The following is an 18,092-nucleotide window of genomic DNA, read 5'->3' as shown; positions in this document are numbered from 1 at the left end:
AATTTTCAAAGAGCTTTCATATGATTTTTCACCTGATACCTATTTGACAACTTTGTGAGGTAGGTATTTATCTTCTGTCTTCATTTATAAACAAGGGAACTGAGGCTCAGAGAAATTGACCTGTTAAAGGTAAAAAATTAGCATATGGCAAAGCCAGGCCTCTTTAGAGTCTAGAATATTTTTTGAAGTGTGATTCTTGGATACTTGCATAAGAATCACCTGTGGTATTTTTTTTTACAACTACAGATTTTAAAGGCCTACCATCACCTTTGACTTAATGAGTAAGAATCCTTAGAAGTGGGATCCAGAATTCCAGTTGTATATCAGATAATGATATAAAAGCATAACACTGAATCCAGCTAGATTTTCACACGATACAACATGATGCCATCACATCATCATCAGGGGCAAGTTAGTTTAAAACTCCTGGCAGCCAGGCAGCAGATTAGAATCACCTGGAAAGCTTTTTAAAAAACTACCAGTTCTCATCTGAATGAGAGGAAGGTGTCTGGTATCAGAGGCTCCCCAAGTGATTCTTATCTGTAGTCAGGGATGAGGATCCCTTGTTTAAATATACTTTTCTATAAAACACATCCAACATTTTCCAGAATTTTTCTTTCCCTTCCGATCAATTTCATGCCTAATAAAGTTCACAGTTTTTATTATAAATTATTTAAATTGTACAGGACAAAATGTCAAACATTTTTGAGTTGATATTTTTAAGATTAAAAGATACTTCACAGCAGGACTAATCATGCTCCATTTAGCTGCAGTGATTTTCAAATACCCCAAATTAATCACCTCTTTGGACTTAGGTTAATATATATTTCAGCTATAAACAAGAATGATCCAGAATCTGAAAATAAGGGTGTGGGGCAAATGCTGTAGCCTATTGGCTACTGGGCAATGCAAGTGCAGACAATCAACGCACTGACAGGAGGGGCCTGGATACCAAGATCTGGTGGCTTTGGCAAGATCACATCCCACTGTAGAAAAATACAACAACAAATACAGAGGAAACATTTTGCCATTTTGTAATTATGGTTACCACAAAAAACCTTGTAACGTGTGATGCTTATTCTATTACATGCTTCCACAGAACATATCTGAACATGAAGTTCTCTATGAATCAATACTACTACATGGGAAAACATGGCTACAAAGTAAAAATTTTCCATCATGCATATGGGTAAGTTATAAAAACACAGCCAGTAAAAGTAATATTTACAAAAGTAATAAAAACAGCACAATTACTGGGAAAAATGCCCATCTCCGCTTTTACTCCGTTGCTAATCCTGCTCCTGTATTTCTCTGAATAAAGATTATTTTGATAGAATTTCAAAAAAGCCTTCAATAGACTAATCAGATTCTTCTGTTGATTTTATATTGTATTAGCTAAAATACCCTTGCTGATTTATTAAATTCTCCTACAGTTTAAAAACACAGTTCTTTTTCACTTAGTGGAAAGGAAACTACAAAGCCCTACTATTCATCTGAGAAATAAACCTTGCATAGAAAATTTCTTTAATTCTGAAATTTTGTTTTATTAACAGAACTACCAGAATGTCATCTTACAACTAGCTGATATTATATGAAAGTTCACTATAAAGCAGTCACCACACATTTAGGATTTTTCTAAATATAAAACAAGTGGGTTTATAAAAATGCTTACCAGACAAATAATTATTTCTTCATAACCTAGAAATAAGAATTATTTATGCGATGATATAATTCTTAGCATTTTGGATGCCCTGATGTTCCAAGTTTGTTGCAATATAAAAAGCAAAAGTTTACTTTTCAATGGACACAATCTGCACCTGACTGAAAGCATCATAACAGTGAGTTATGGCAATCAGTCATGCAAAGGCAAAGAAGAAAATCTGCTTTTTAAACAACACAAGTTTTCCATCTTAGGACAATTTAAGCACTGGTTCCATCTTCTTCAATAACCCGATTCATGCTGGTGCCATGTGTGATGTGAGTCATAGGATTATTACTGAGATCTCTGATGCTGCTATGTCGTGACTGTTCATTGAGCCGATGAGAGCTACTGTGCCTGGAGTGATCCGTGAGTCGTGACATGCTGCCATGAGGTAGTCTCTCCTCCATTCCTCTGTAACTGCAGGGAGTGTACCTAATACAGGAGAGTTTATTTTGAAGTAGGTAACAGAACACACTAGAAAATAACTCTAAAAATTTTCATGAAAATACCTCATCAAGTGAAATAATTAGAAAACCAACAAGTGAAAAAGTAACAACCAACTTTTGATGATTTTCACACTCTTGAATTATTCAAGTGGCCAAACAGAAGGGAGAGAAAATCTACTAATTAGGCTCAGAATTAAGGTATGCTTTGAAAAAGGACAGAAGCTGAAGTTAAGTAGAGCTGACTGATCTGGAGCTATGCTAAGTAAGGATACTTTTCTCATTCAAATAATTTTGGGTTATGAGGTGGGTTCCAGGAGAGGAAGAACAGCAACAGAAGAAATACAGCATTGTCCCTGGGAGTTTAGAAGAATGGTAGGACAGCAAACTCCAATTTTACTAAAAGAGTACATTGGAAAAGCGAGCAAATGAAATTAGAGGAGAAATTACCGTGACCTTAAAAAAAAAAAAAGTGAGGGAACTGGCAAGCAACGATGATGCTAGGTGCAGACAGCTTCTTTCCAGAAAGCCCAGTTAACAGCTGAATTAACTACCTGTAAATGGTCTTAATTACTTTTCATTAGGGCTTCAGGCTGTGAGGATGCTATTTTGTAAAAGCTACATACAACTTAAATACACAAGTAACAAACTCCTAAGACTCTGTAAACCCATATTCCTGCAAAAGCAAATTCTCTGCTTATCCCTGGCCCAAGACACAGCTTTTGAGTATGTCAACTGGGCTACTTGGCTATTGCAGACTGTCTTCTCCATCTTTCTACTTATCTTGAAAGGCAGCAGTGGAAGCTGTTACATTTTCTTTTGTTGCAATTCTGACTCACTGAGCCCCCATCAGAGCTAAGAAAACTCACACCCAAACATACTATATACTTTTTGTAAAAAATATTTAATTTAGAATAACAAAGATCAAAGAAAAGAACTGAAAATAATTTATAACTTCAATTAATACATTAAATTTTAAGTAGTATTTCTGAAAATAAAAAGGTAGCAGGCCATTCCTTTTTCAAATAGTCATCAAAACAACTAATTACAAGCAGCTGAAGACCTACTGGCTGTCAAAAAGCATTAATTTATCATTTCTCTCATTAAATGATTATAACAAATTTCATTGTAAAATTTAAAGATTTTAAAGATTGATTCATATACTACTGAGGTGATCTAGTATTATAGCAGTGCCTGTCAAATAATGTTTTCATTAGATCACAGAGTTGAAAAATTAAGTCCTTTAAAATTATAAAAGAAAGCATGTCTTTTTTCCCAGTTTGCATAAAGCAAAAAAGAACATTTAAGAATAAAAAGCTACCTTTAAAATATTTTTTAAATTGCTCATGTTAACGGAATGGATAAAAGAGCATCTAATTCTTATTTATTAAAAGAATTCACATTCAGAACACAAAGGTTTTAACTTTGGTTTACAAGTTTTGGTAAAATAATTACAATGTTTGCAAATGAAAATATTTCATAATAAGCCTGTTATTCTAGTTAATAATTGTTTTACATAATAATCATTGCCCTAAACTGAGTGAAAGATTTCTCCAAATATGATTTGCCAGCCAATCTGGAGACCTTTCACCTCTCAATGACTTCATAAGTATCTATTTCAAACAAATATGGCAAATGAAAAAGAGCAAAATATGATGCAGTTTTCCAAGAATGAACGCTAGGTAATTAGGTAATTACTAGGTAATTAAAAATATGAATTGAGTATTTTCTAAAATGAAATCTGAGTTTAATTTAATGAATAAGACTAAAATACTTTTTTTCATAGAAAAAATTGAGTTCTTATGTCTAATTATTTAAGTGAAATATATGGATATCCACAAAATTCTAGAATATGAACCACCTGCCCATGGATAATTAGGACTCAACTACATAGTAAAATGTCACCTATTTACCAAACTAACCACTCTTTCTCAAACCTCCACCTACCTACTCATCCACTTCCTTTTTTATATCCTCTCATCTAACTACCAATTACTTATTCTTTAAAGTTTTCATACATGTGAAGGTATATTTACCCAAGTCTATTTTATTTTACATAGCACTGAGATCAGTAATTATCCATCAAGGATTCTGGACTAGAGTGAGTACTGAGAAGCAGGAATGTATGTATACGTGTGATCTCATAGCCAAGATACCATGAAATGATGAGAAAACCATGGCCAAAATATAGTGTTCACGTGTAAACTTAAAAACTGACGCAGAAAGAAATTGCCATGAGATGGCATGCCCACATTATTTCTAAAGTTGACACTATACTTTCATAGATTCCTCCATATGTCTATAGCACTTTCTCTGAATCACATGCTAGGCTATTCTTATTGTATTATTATTACTTTTTTTTTAAAGGCACTTAATTTTTTTTTTTAATTTTTAAAATTTTTGGCTGCATTTGGTCTTCGTTGCTGCGCGTGGGCTTTCTCTAGTTGTGCTGAGTGGGGGCTACTCTTCATTGTGGTGCACGGGCTTCTCATTGCAGTGGCTTCTCTTGTTGCGGAGCACAGGCTCTAGGCGCGCGGGCTTCAGTAGTTGCAGCACATGGGCTCAGGAGTTGTGGCTCGCGGGCTCTAGAGCACAGGCGCAGTAGTTGTGGTGCATGGGCTTAGCTGCTCCGCGGCATGTGGGATCTTCCAGGACCAGGGATCGAATCTGTGTCCCCCGCATTGGCAGGTGGATTCTTAACCACTGTGCCACCAGGGAAGTCCCTCTTATTGTATTATTATCATTACTGTATTTACCAAGGTCTTGTTCTTGGTCTGTTCTTTTTTTTATTAAGATTCAAGGAATTCTATCTCACAATTTTAATTACCAACTACCTTATATTAAAGATTATAAACCTTCTTATCTAAACTCCCATTCCATTCAGATTACTGACGCTGAAATCCCCCTATATTTAATTGCCTTCAGAAATTCTCTACTCAATATGAACTTACCATGTATTACCATTCACTCACCCTCCTTATCTCCTCTGAGATATTTTCATGGGCCAATCTGATTTTCCCCTTTTCTGAAGTTCTATAACATTGATCATCTCTAATACTCACTGTTTTAATTATATGCTGGCTTGCACTATTTTTTAGTTGGTTCTTATGTATATGTCCTATCTTTCTCATAGGTTATATTCTCCTAGAGCGCAGATATTATACTTTAGCTTTCTTCTATTTATCTCTTTTTATTTTTTATTTTTTCCTTCTATATATCTCTTTATACACAGAATGCCACATGCATAAGAGCTGTATTCTAACTATTCATTCCTTATTGAAAAGGATAAGGCTAATGATGTTAAACATCAAATAATGCTGGGAGTCAGTTCATGGAGGGTGGTGTTGACAAAACGTACTCTGAAAGATTCTCTGATTTCCTCCCTCTTTATGAGTGTCCTAAGACCTCTAAGTTACTCTAGAAACTTCCCAACTGAGCTTACTTACAATCTCCTCTCCTTTGCTGGTGTCAAAGTGATCTTCCTAAAATACAAATCTGATTTTATCACCCCAATGCTCAAAGTCTTCTAATAGTTTCTCATTGCTGTAAGGGAAAAAAAAACCCCAAACTTCCCAGTATGTTTCATCTCCTACATTTGCCCTTGTACGTAACTGCCCATTTGTCCTCCTTCCCTCCTCATACGCCGTTTCCTTGTCTGAAATTTCCAACTGCCTCCTCTGAATCCAATTCAAATTAAAGTGCTATCCTGTTTGTGAACAAGACTTTCCATGGTGACTTAAATGGTTTTCTTCTCTGGAATCCCAAAGGACCTTGTACATGATTTTTTCATATCCATTAAAGTATATTACTACCAACTGTTTACTCTTCTGTCTTCCATCTGTGTCCCTAGCACTTAGAAGAATGCTTTTTATTTAGGAGTGCTGAATGGAAGGAAGAGGCAGGAAAGAGAAGATTTTTGAATGTGATTCAAAAACAGGTCATTGGTGATGTCAGAAGTGGGTAAGAAGGTGAAAAAGACTAGAAATACAAGGAATGAAGGATGCAATTGGTAGAACGGAAATATTCAAAATATTCATTTCAAAAATCTGGCAAGGAAAAGAAAAAGAAATGGATAAAAGATAGAAAATATATGATAGTCCAAGAAAGGCTGTTCCTTTCTAAAACATAGGGTAGCTGACCAAGTTAGAAGGCGAAAGAAAGCAAGTTGAGAGGACAAACCAGAAGGACTAAAAAGACAGCAAGTATAGGAATCATATCCTATACTAGGAGGACAGGGAACACTGAGAGAAAGGCTGGAATGAGACTAGAAGGATACAGGACAGCTGTAGAAACAGAGATGTTTCAAAGTGAACAAAGAATTTCAGGCATTATAATTTTCATTCTTTCGGTTTCCCATACTAGAAATCTTAAAAAAAAAAAATCGTTGGCACACTCCTTCTCTGCAATTGCTTTTAATCCACCTCCAACTCCTATCACTTCATTTCTTCTTTTTAAATATCCTTCAGATCAGCTCTTCCTCTCTTGCCACTGCCACTGTTCTTCCAGAAGCCTTCAACATCTCTCAGCTGAATTAATGCAAAGCTCCTAAGAAGTTTCTAATTCTAGTGTCTCCACCATCAAGTTTAACAGGAAAGCACATCCAGCCCACTCTCAAACATTCTCTGTGAAGCTTTTTCCCATCCCCTTCCCCACCAGAATTAGTCACCCCCTCGTCCAAGCTACTAAACAGGGGTTGGCCAACTGTGGTCTGCCAGTCAAATGAGGCCCCCTTGCTATTTTTGTAAATAGTTTTACTGGAACACAGCCATTCCCATTTTGACTACATATCGCCCATGGCTGCTTTCGTGCCACAACAGCAGAAATGAATAGTTGCCAACAAAGACCACATGACCCACAAAGACTAAAGTTATTTACTATGTGGCTCTTTATAGAAAAAGTTTGCCAACCTCTGGACTATACCATTATAGTTGCATTTTACTTTAATTATTAACTTATAATAATGATCATAAAAGTTGATATCAGGCACTTACTGAGATGGGCACTGTTCCAAACAATTAGGTACATTATCTCATTTATTTTTTACAACATTGCTAAAGCGGCAAGTATTATTACTATTTCCATTTTACAGATGAGGAAACTGAGGCTCATCATTCCAGACTCCATGCTTTTAACCACAACACGAATAATGACTACACTATCTTTCTTGAGCTTATTAAGAACAAAGATCATGCCTAAATCATCTTTGTATTCCCAGAGCCTAGCACAATGCCTGACATGGTAGGTATTCCATAACTGTTTGCCAAATTAATCTTACTAAAATAACCACTTTTACCCTGCCTTCTCCCTGATCAGTAATACCCATCAGTGACTCCATATTGCTTGCTGCATCGAGTCTAAACTCTAAACTCCTCTGACTGGCATGAAGTCTGACCATAATCTGGAACAACTGTACCTAGGAAAGTTCAAAAACGTTAATAACGATCAACTTCTTTTTCAGAATCGGCTACTCTTCCAAGAGTAGTAGTCACATTGGCTACTCGCCGTGTGACTCTAATTCAGCACACGAAATAAACTAAGCTCCCAATAAAACTCACCTGCCATCACGGGATCTGTGGAGGCTGCCATGGTAGCTGCTCACTTTGCTGTGGACACTCCCTGCTTTGCTTCTCTGATCATCCACCATGGCCAGCTGAGTTGAAGAAGCATGTGTGGATGTTCCTTGAGTGGAAGTTCCTCTTGATTTTCTTATAATAGGAGTATTTGGATCCCTCAGGAGGGACTGAGCAAAATCAGGTTCCTGGAGTACCTGTCGGCTCTCATTCACTATCCTAGACAACAAAATACTAGGTTTAAGATACAGACTAACATCTCTACTTTTTTGACAAACTGATGTTATTCTTGAAACTAATTCCTTCCCAAATAATGTCTTTAGGATAGATACAAGGTAACATTGTGACCGAAGAGAGAATATAACAAAAATCTGTGTCAATCTGTTCCCCAAAGTGGTATGATAGAAAGAGGTTCGTATTAGAATAAGGAAATCAGGATTTTAGTTCCAACTCTGTCAATAAATATGTAATCTTAGGCAAGTCACTATCCCCTTTTCTTAATTTTCCTCATCTATAAAATGAAGGTATACAATTTCATCATTTCTAAAAAGCCCCTTTCAGCTAAAGAAATTTATCATTCTCAAGGACACTGAAATATTACAAAGGTACTACTATAAAGTAGAAATACTATTTTCTTGCATGGTTTATGGAAGTAGTAGAGGCCTCATCATGACATAGACACATTCTTTAATTTGTAAGAGCAGTTGTTTCAAGGTAACAAGTTGACTTAATGACAGAGCATTTGTCTAGTGCTGGAATAAACGAGTGATCATAACTAGAACAAAACATATGAAAAATTAATTTAAGCAAACATACAATTAAGTCCCAGACCCACTAAAGGCTTAGGAAAAAAGAATTAAGGGGATGAATTATGTCCAGAGCAAACGTTTTTAACTGCTATGAAAGGGTTAAAAGCAGACAGATGTTCATGATGATGAACAAAGTGGTAGTTAATAAAAGAGCCAATTAAATAGATGCAAAGGTCAGTGTATCAGTTTGTGTAAATAATGACTATGAGAATCATACATAAAGATAAAATTAGACAATTTCATTTAAAAAAACCCTCCGACATGTAAAGATTGGATCATAAATTGAGAAAGTGCATATATTCTAAGTTTTCGAATTAGAAAAAGATCATTGTTGTTACTGCCGTTGTTGTTTTCGTGCTGGGGTAGAAGGGCTGAAAGAAGACTAATATTTGTTGAGTACCTGCATTGTGCCAGGTATTTTACATATACTCTCCTTTAATCTTTCTTAATGTTTTTATTGTAGAGATTAAGTCCTAAAAAGATATTAGATATCTATTAAGAATAAATATTGTGATCCCCATTTTATAGATGAAGAAACTGAGGTTCTAAGGGATTAAAGGACTTTCCAAAAGTCATACAACAAAACAGCAGTTGGGGGTGGGAGGGAGATGCAAGAGGGAAGAGATATGGGGACATATGTGTATGTATAACTGATTCACTTTGTTATAAAGCAGAAACTTTGACACACCACTGTAAAGCAATTATACTCTAATAAAGATTTTTTTAAAAAAAAAAACAGCAGTTGGGGATCAAACAAGTTTAAATGGCTTCAAAGACAATCATAAAATAACGATAAAACATAATGTTTAGGTATATGATAAAAACACAATGTCAAAAACTAAATAGAATAAAGAACAACTCAAAGATAGTTAAAACAACATTTGTTCTTGTGTTATCAATGGCCCTGTTCATATATACATACATCCCAAGTCACTCTGGATTGCTGAATTTGTTTTCTAAACTTATTTTTAAAAATTGGTTCAAACTGACTGCTGGTCATTCCAAAAATTTAATCCACCTTCAAATGGTGAAGGTCTGTCCCCTCATTTTACAAATAAGAAAACAGAGGTCCAGAGAAATTAAGTGCTGTGACCCAGATAATTCCAAAAGATTTCTACAAATATTTCAGTGTCAGAAATATCAGCATAAGCACAGTCTTAAATGTGGCTTTGCTCAGAGGAAGAACACTAATTTGATTGGCATAATTTCAGAAGCCAGTCTTTTGACACACAGTGTAACAGAGGGGCGAAGAGCAGACCAGGGGCTAGAGTCAGACTGCTTGCGTGTGAACCTCAATTCTGCCGTTCACTAGCTATTAAACCTCGGTTCTACGCCGCAGTTTCTTATCTGTAAAATGACGATCTCCCTCGCAAGGTTGTTTAGAGGATTACATGATTTAATAATAAGTAAAATGCTTAGGACAGTGCTTGGAGTATTAAGTGTGTTCAATGAATCGGTAACCATTACTATGATTAGTCTATTGTCATTTCTCAAAGGCTCAACCAGACAAATGCTAGAAATGGCTGTAGGGTGCTCACACTCTTGAGGAGTGGTACTCTGGCCCAGAGCACAGTCCCAGCTTGGAGGGTCACAATGACTTTGTTGGGTTGGGGGGGTGGTCCATGGTTCCAGAAAACCAGATAGAAGGGTTCTTGGGAGTTCTAACCAGTTTCAAAAGGATTCTGACCCAACCAGGACCCCCCAAATAACTAGGAAGATTCCCCAAAAGGGTAGCTTGGGCTTAGCTCCGTCTGGAGTTTCTAGTACAACAGAATTGTTGTATTACAGAATTGTTTGTGTGTGGTCCAGAGGTGACCAGGAATGTTTAATTCAAACCCTCAGAATTATGTTTTACTGTGATTTAAACATATTTAAAAATTTCAAAAGAATATACAGATAAATCCCCCAAGGAAGGATGTGCCACAAAAAGCAAGGACTTGACCTGTTTTGTATGCTACTGAATCCTTGGCATCCCAATATAGTTCAAAGCACACAGTAAACATTCATTAAAGACTTTCTGAAAGGACGAATTCTTAGGAAATACATTTTTGTTGTTGAATTCATCTTTCTCCTTCTTTCTTTCTCTGGCCTATGAAACTGAATTTAAAGGGGAAATGCATTATCTGATATTACTAGCAGTAGTCTCAGATATGGTAATAAGAAATGTATACTTTAAAACTGTGATTTTTAAAAAATCTCAATCTAATCCATGTAACAGAAGCTGCTAATTACTGGCATTTTAGAAAATACAGATCCTGCTAATGCAGTACCTTAAGTTGTATTAAAAAAGTACATTAACCCATACAAGACACAATAACATTTAAAATATAATCTTAAAGAGTTTTATAGACTATCCCACCAAATCCATTTTCCACGGAACTTAGGTTAAGTAAAATCATAAGAATATAGACTCTATTAACTTAGAGTCTGTGATAATTCAAATACAGTATACATATAAGACTTATACTTAGTAAACACTTTGAAGTCATTTGTTTCTTTGTGAATACTGCAGGGTCTTGTTTTGTTTTGTTTTGTTTCATTAATTTTGGGGTCAAAAAATTCACGATTCCTCAAATAGGCCCTGAGAAGACTGCCGTGGCAAATCTTATATTTTACCATATGACACTCTAATATGCAATGTGGCCAGCTATGAATTAAAATAATTTTTTAACATATTCCATTCTATCTACTAATATCATTTTACTACTTTGGCTTTAATGTGTACCGCACGAAAATGGAATAACATGCTATCTCTTTAAATAATTTATGGTACAACCTGGAAGAATGACGGACAGTTGGAAATGGAAGTCTAATCTAATACCTATGTGACTTCAGCCAAGGCACTTAACCTCTCTGTGCCTCAGTTTTCTCATCTGTAACACTGAGACGATGATACACACCGGTACTCAGAGAAGTGTCAAGAAGATCAAATAAGAATATATATAAAAGCATTAATTTGTTTTTAGTTTTAATAAGATTATAATTTGGACTTTTTAAAATAAAGATTGGTCTTCCCTCAAATATTCTGAATTAGTAAGGAATAGGCCTTAAGCCTGGTTCTACCTGGCTATCTTTTCTGAATAAGTTTTTAACTGTGATTTAAGGTTTAATCATAACTGGTGGAAGCTGAGGTTACAATCTTTTTGGAATACTTCCTCCAAATCTAAATTATTTTAACACAGGAAACACAAAGAATATTGCGTAAATGTGAAGTTTGTGAACACCATGATAAATTTACTTCAACTTACTCTTTTTTCCTACGACCATGAAAAAAACTGGCCCATTCAAAGCATGTCTTTTTGCTTCCAACCCAAAAAATGGAAGGAATACCAACTATGAGAGCCATCAGGTATTTCATCAGAAAGATAATCAGGTCTGGACGACTCATTTGGGTAACCTACAAGAAGGGAAAGAAAAATATCTTATGTATATAAATAGAATTTTCTATTAAAGGCCATTATAAAATCTTTTAAATAAAATGAATAGTAAAATAATTCTACAAGTCTGATATTTTCACTTACACAGTTCTATAGTTAATTTTCCTGTTATATGGAAAAGACGAACTACTGACAATTTGACAACAAATTTATGTTCTATATTTTGAGTTCTATAGTCTTCTTATTAGCTCATATTGGATACCTTCTAAAGAAGAAGATTACTAATATAGAAAATAAACCATGACTAGGAATAGAGGCTCAAATAATACCTATATTCTTCTTGGCCAATTTTCTCATCCTATTATTGGTCATCACAATATACAATTAGGAAAGTGTTAATCATTCCCCCCCAATTTTATTAATTTGTTTTTATATTTAATATGCCCTTCCTTCTACCTACTTTCATGTTTACTTTGCTGGCTGTTTTCAAGCTTCCTCTTTAACCTATGAGTGAGTTTTTTAGTTTCTATTCAGATGAGTTTTTTTTTTAAGTTCTCTTGATTGTTGATTTCAAGTTTAGTTACTGTGGTCATAGAATGTGGTCTGTTTGATTCTGGTTACCTGAAATTTGGGGGACTTCTTTTGTGATTTAGGACACAGTCCATTTTTTAAAGTATTCCTCGTGTGCTCAAAAATAACGCTTACTCTCTATTTGTTGGGTACAAAATTTTCTATATGTATGAGATCAACTTTATTAGTTGTGTTGTTCAAATCTTCTATACAGGCATCCTCAGAGATCTTGTAAGTCTAGTTCCAGACCACCGCAATAAAGCAGATACCACAATAATGTGAGTCATGGGGATACTTTTGTTTCCCAGTGCATATAAAAGTTATGTTTACACTATAATGTAGTTGAATAAGTATGCAATATTTACTCTTAAGTGTCTAAATAACAATGTTCATACCTTAATTAAAAAATACTTTATTGCTAAAAAACGCCAACCATCACTTAAGCCTTTAGTGAGTCGTACTCTTTTTGCTGGTGGAGGGTCTCGCCTCGATGTTGAAGGCTGCTGACTGATCAGGGTGGTGGCTGCTCAAGGCTGGGTGGCCGTGACAATTGCTTAAAATAAGACCACAGTGAAGTGTGCCTCATCCATCGCCTCTTCCTCTCATGAACAATTTCTCTGTAGCAGGCAATGCTGTTTCAAAGCATTTTACCCAAAGTAGAACTTCTTTCAAAACTGGAGTCAATCCTCTCAAACCCTGCCACTTCTTTATCAACGAAGTTTCTGTAGTATTCTAAATCCTCTGTTGTCATTTCAACAATCTTCACAGCATCTTCACCAGGAGTTAGATTCCACCTTGAGAAACCAGTTTGTTCATGCTCACCCATAAAAAGCAACTCCTCATCCATTAAAGTTTCATCATGAGATTGTAGCAATTTAGTCACATCTTTAAGGCGGCACTTCTAGTTCTCTTGCTACTTCCACTACATCTGCAGTTACTTCTTCCACTCAAGTCTTAAAGCCCTCCAAGTCATCCATGAGCGCTGGAATCAACTTCTTTCAAACTCCTGTTCATGTTGATATGTTGACCTCTCTTCCCATGAATCATGAATGTTCTTAATGGCATCCAGAACGGTGAATCTTTTCCAGAAGGTTTTCAATTGACTTTGCCCAGGTCCATCAGAGGAATCCTATCTATGGCAGCTATAGCCTCAAACAGTGTAATTTCTTATGGGAATTCCCTGGTGGTCCAGTGGCTAGAACTTGGCGCTTTCACTGCAGTGGCCCGGGTTCAATCCCTGGTAGGGGAACTAAGATCCCACAAGCTGAGCAGCGCGTGGCAAAAAAAAAAAAAAAAAAAAAAAAAAAAGTGTATTTCGTAAATAATAAAGACTTGAAAGTTGAAATTACTCCTTGATCAGTGGGCTGCAGAGTGGATGCTGGGTAGGCAGCATTAATCTTGTACATCTCCATCAGACTGCTTGGGTGACCAGATGTATTGTCAATAAGCAGTAAAATTTTCAAAGGAATCTTTTCTTTTCTGAGCAGATCTCAACAGTGGGCTTCGGTAAACCATGTTGTAAACAGTTGTGCTGTCATCCAGACTTTGTCTTTCCATTTAGAGAGCACAGGCAGAGTAGATTTAATATAATTCAGAATGGTAAATGAACATTAGCTTCAACTTAAAACTCACCAGCGACATTAGCCCCTAACAAGAGTCGCCCTGTGCTTTGAAGCTCTCACGCCAGGCACTGACTTCTCCCCTCTAGCTATGAAAGTCCTGGCGACATCCTCTACCAATATAAGACTTTCATCTACATTGAATATCTGTTGTTCAGTGCAGCCAGCCACCTTCATTAATTTTCTTAGCTAGATCTTTTGGATAACTTGCTGCAGCTTCTACATCAGCACTTGCTGCTTCACCTTGCACTTTATGTTATAGAGATGGCCTCTTTCCTTAAATCTCATGAATCAACGTGTGCTAGCTTCATACTTTTCTTCCGCAGCTTCCTCACCTCTCGGCCTTCATAGAATTGAAGAGAGTTAGGGCCTTGCTCTGGATGAGGCTTTGGTTTAAGGGAATGTTGTGGCTGGTTTGATCTTCTATCCAGACCACTAAAACTTTCTCTATATTAGCAATAAGGCTGTTCCACTTTCTTATCATTAGTGTGTTCACTGGAATAGCACTTTTAATTTCCTTCGAGAACTTTCCCTTTGCATTCACAACTTGGCTAACTGTTTGGTTCAAGAGGCCTAACTTTTCACCTGTTTCGACTTTCAACATGCCTTCCTCACTAAGCTTAATCATTTCTAGCTTTCCATTTCAAGTGAGAGATGTGCAACTCTCCCTTTCACTTGAACCCTTACAGACCACTGTAAGGTTAGTTGGCCTGATTTCAATACTGTTGTGTCTAAGCTAATATGGAGGTCCTTTTATATGCACGTGGAAACCAAAAAATTTGTGTGACTTGCTTTATTGTGATATTTGCTTTATTGCAGTGGTCTAGAACCAAACCTGCAATATCTCTGAGGTACGTCTGTAATGTGAGAATTACCAAAATGTGACACAGAGACAGGAAGTGAGCAAATGCTGTTGGAAAAATGGTACCAACAGACTTGCTCAACACAGCGTTGCCACAAACCTTCAATTTGTAAAAAATGCATTATCTGCAAAGCACAATAAAGCGAAGTGCAATAAAATGAGGTACACGTTTTCTTGACTAATTTTCTGTTTACCTATCCATTTTAATAGAGGTATGCTAAACTGAGGGCTCATCAGTTTTCCTTCTAATCCTGTCATTTTTCACTTTTAAGCTTATGTTGGGTGTTATAGAAATGCTCTAGCTGCCCGAATTTACTTTTTTAGCGTTTGATAAAATTAAGAATCTATTCTTGGCTTTTAAATACTGTAATAAAATACATACAGATGATGAATAAGCCCTTAAAGTGACAAAATAATTCTATCATGTTTAATGGGAACACCAAAGGCACTAAATATTTGCATTAAAGTCAGGAATACAAGAAGAGTATTTACAATTACCATTCTTTCATTTTTTCTGGTGAGCTTTTTCTTTTTCTAAATTTTTGTTGGAGCATAGTTGCTTTACAATGTTGTATTAGTTTCTACTGTACAACAGAGTCAGTCAGCCATATGTATACACATATCCCCTCTTTTTTGGATGTCCTTCCCATTTAGGTCAACACCACCACTCTTAACCTTGTTTCAACAGTTCTAACAGACTGCAATTAAACAAAAGAAATAAATTAAGGGTATAAAAACTACAAAGAGGGAGATAAAATTATTATTATTTATAAATAATAATAATTTTATTCCTGGAAAAGCTGAGAATAAAGTAAAAACTATTATATATCATAAGCAAGGTCACTAGGTAAAAAGTAAAGTACAGAAATCAAATATACATATTTATTATCATATATATATCAGTTAGTAGGTAAAAGAAAGAAAAATCTTCATTTGCCATTGTTACGGGTCCTCCTAAAATTCACATGTTGAAACCCTAACTCCCAGTACCTCAGAATGTGATTTATTAGAGATAGAGCCTTTAAGGAGGTAATTAAGGTTAAATGAGGTTCTATGGGTGAGCCCTAAACCAATCTGATTGATGTCCTTATAAGAAGAGGAAATTTGGACACATAGATACCAGGGATGCACCATGTGAAAAAAGATCATATGAGGAAAAAGACCACCAGAAAAAATGACGTGAGGAAATACTAAGAGTGGCCCCCCACAAGCCAAGAAGAAAGGCCACAGAGGAAATGGACTATGCTGGCACCTTGACCTTAGACTTCCAGTCTCCAAAACTGTGAGAAAATAAATTTCTGTTGTTTAAGCCGCCCAGTCTGTGGTACCTTGTTACGGTAGCCCTAGCAAACGAATACAACCATAATAACAAAACAGATAAAACACCTAGGAATACATTTAATAAGAAAAATGAGTGATGTATTTGAAGAAGCTTTAAAACGTATTTCCTTTAAAATGTTCTTTGCTAGAAAGAACCGCTATCATAAAAATGCAAATCTCCTTGATTTAGTCATAAATTTGAACACAATTCCAATAAAAATACCAACACAGTTATCTGAATTAAACAGGATGATACTAAATTTCTTACAGAAAAACAAACAAGCAAGACTTAACAGGAAAATGCTGAAAGAGAAGAGAAATAGATCATTAAGCTTTAATAAAATTGTGTTATACTGGGGCATAGGCAAACAGTTTTAGTATTTATTTTATGTGATATTTCAAACCATTCAGAAAAAGATGAATTATTCAACAAACGGATTCTAGATAAGCATCTAGAAAAAAGTAACACTGAAGCCATACCATATCTCATACCAAGAAGAATTCCAAGTAGATCAAAAATTCAAATGTAAAAAAAAAAAATTAACAACAAAAAAGAAGCCATTAAGGTGGAGAATGACTTTTTAGGTATGACACAAAACCTAGAAGCTGTAAAAGTAATCATAGACAAATCTGTCTACATAAAGTACCAACATTTCTGCATGGCCACAACACTCAAAAGACAATTTAAAAACTCACATAAAATTGCTGTGAAAAATTGTTGCAAAAGATATATTGTTAAATTATGGTAGATAAAGGGGCTAATTTTGTTAATAAATAAAGAACTACAAATACAGTCCCCTCCCTTGGTATCTTTGGGGAAATGGTTTCAGGACCTCTCATGGATACCAAATTCTGCAGATGCTCAAATCCCTCATATAAAATGGCACAGTATTCTCATTTAACCTACACACATCCTCCTGTGTGTGTTAAATAATTTCTAGATTACTTATAATTTCTAGATTACTTATAATACCTAATATAAATGTCATGTAAATAGTTGTAAATACAATGTATTGATAAATAGTTGCTGGTGCACGGCAAATTTAAGTTTTGCTTTTTGAAACTTCCTGGAATTTTTTTTCCCAGATATTTTTCATCTGAGGTTGGATGAATCCATGGATGCAGAACCCATGGATATGGAGGGCCGACTATAAATATAAGTCCACCTAAAGAAAAATTGTCAAAAGATATCGATCGCTTGCAGAAAATGAAATCTAAATATAAGAGCTCAGTCTCACTCATAGTTTAAAAAAATTAAAATTACACGCTAATTCTGTTTTTTAGCCTATCAGATAGGTAAGATCCAGCAGTCTCATAGGCCATTTTATTAGCAAATGTGTGGTAAAATATACAGCCGACCCTTGAACAACACGGGTTTGAACTGCACAGACCACTTATACACAGATTTTTTTCAATAAATACATACTACAATACTAAAAAGTTATACAGAGATTTTCCACTACATAGGGGTCAGCATCCCTAACCCTTGCATGTTCGAGGTTCAGCTGTAGTCTCACATTGGAGATGGTAACAAATTCATACAACCTCTATAAAAAACAATTTAGTAATGTTTATCAAAATTATACCTTTTATGAAACTAATACATGTCAATTATATCTCAATAAAATATTACAATCATTGATAAAGCAATCCTTTTAAAAATTTATGATCCAACTATATCACATATATGTAAATCTGTTCACACATACACAGACTGTTTGCAATAGTAAAATATTAGAAACAATGTGGTTTATTCAGTCAGTGGCATATTATGAGGTCATAAAAAACACTAAGGAAGCCTTTTCTCTTTAGGTATTGAT

The 18,092-nt window shown here is 35.4% G+C and overlaps 1 protein-coding gene across 1 annotated transcript in view; it reads right to left on the bottom strand.

The window, feature by feature from the left end:
• Positions 1 to 236: 236 nt before the first annotated feature.
• FZD3 (frizzled class receptor 3) overlaps positions 237 to 18,092 on the bottom strand; it is a 75,006-nt gene continuing 57,150 nt past the window's right edge. Inside the window, exons 5-7 of the mRNA XM_059071335.2 lie at positions 11,773 to 11,921; positions 7,701 to 7,934; positions 237 to 2,134 (exon numbers count right to left, since the gene is read on the bottom strand). Coding sequence (XP_058927318.1) covers positions 1,921 to 2,134; positions 7,701 to 7,934; positions 11,773 to 11,921 — 597 coding nt within the window. The 3' untranslated portion in view covers positions 237 to 1,920. The remainder of the gene's footprint in view (positions 2,135 to 7,700; positions 7,935 to 11,772; positions 11,922 to 18,092) is intronic.

The sequence above is a fragment of the Kogia breviceps genome, chromosome 8 (assembly GCF_026419965.1).
Source record: "Kogia breviceps isolate mKogBre1 chromosome 8, mKogBre1 haplotype 1, whole genome shotgun sequence".
Taxonomy (NCBI): Eukaryota; Metazoa; Chordata; class Mammalia; order Artiodactyla; family Physeteridae; genus Kogia; species Kogia breviceps.
Note: the sequence above shows the minus strand (reverse complement) of the source record. Positions and strands in the feature narration are given on the sequence as shown.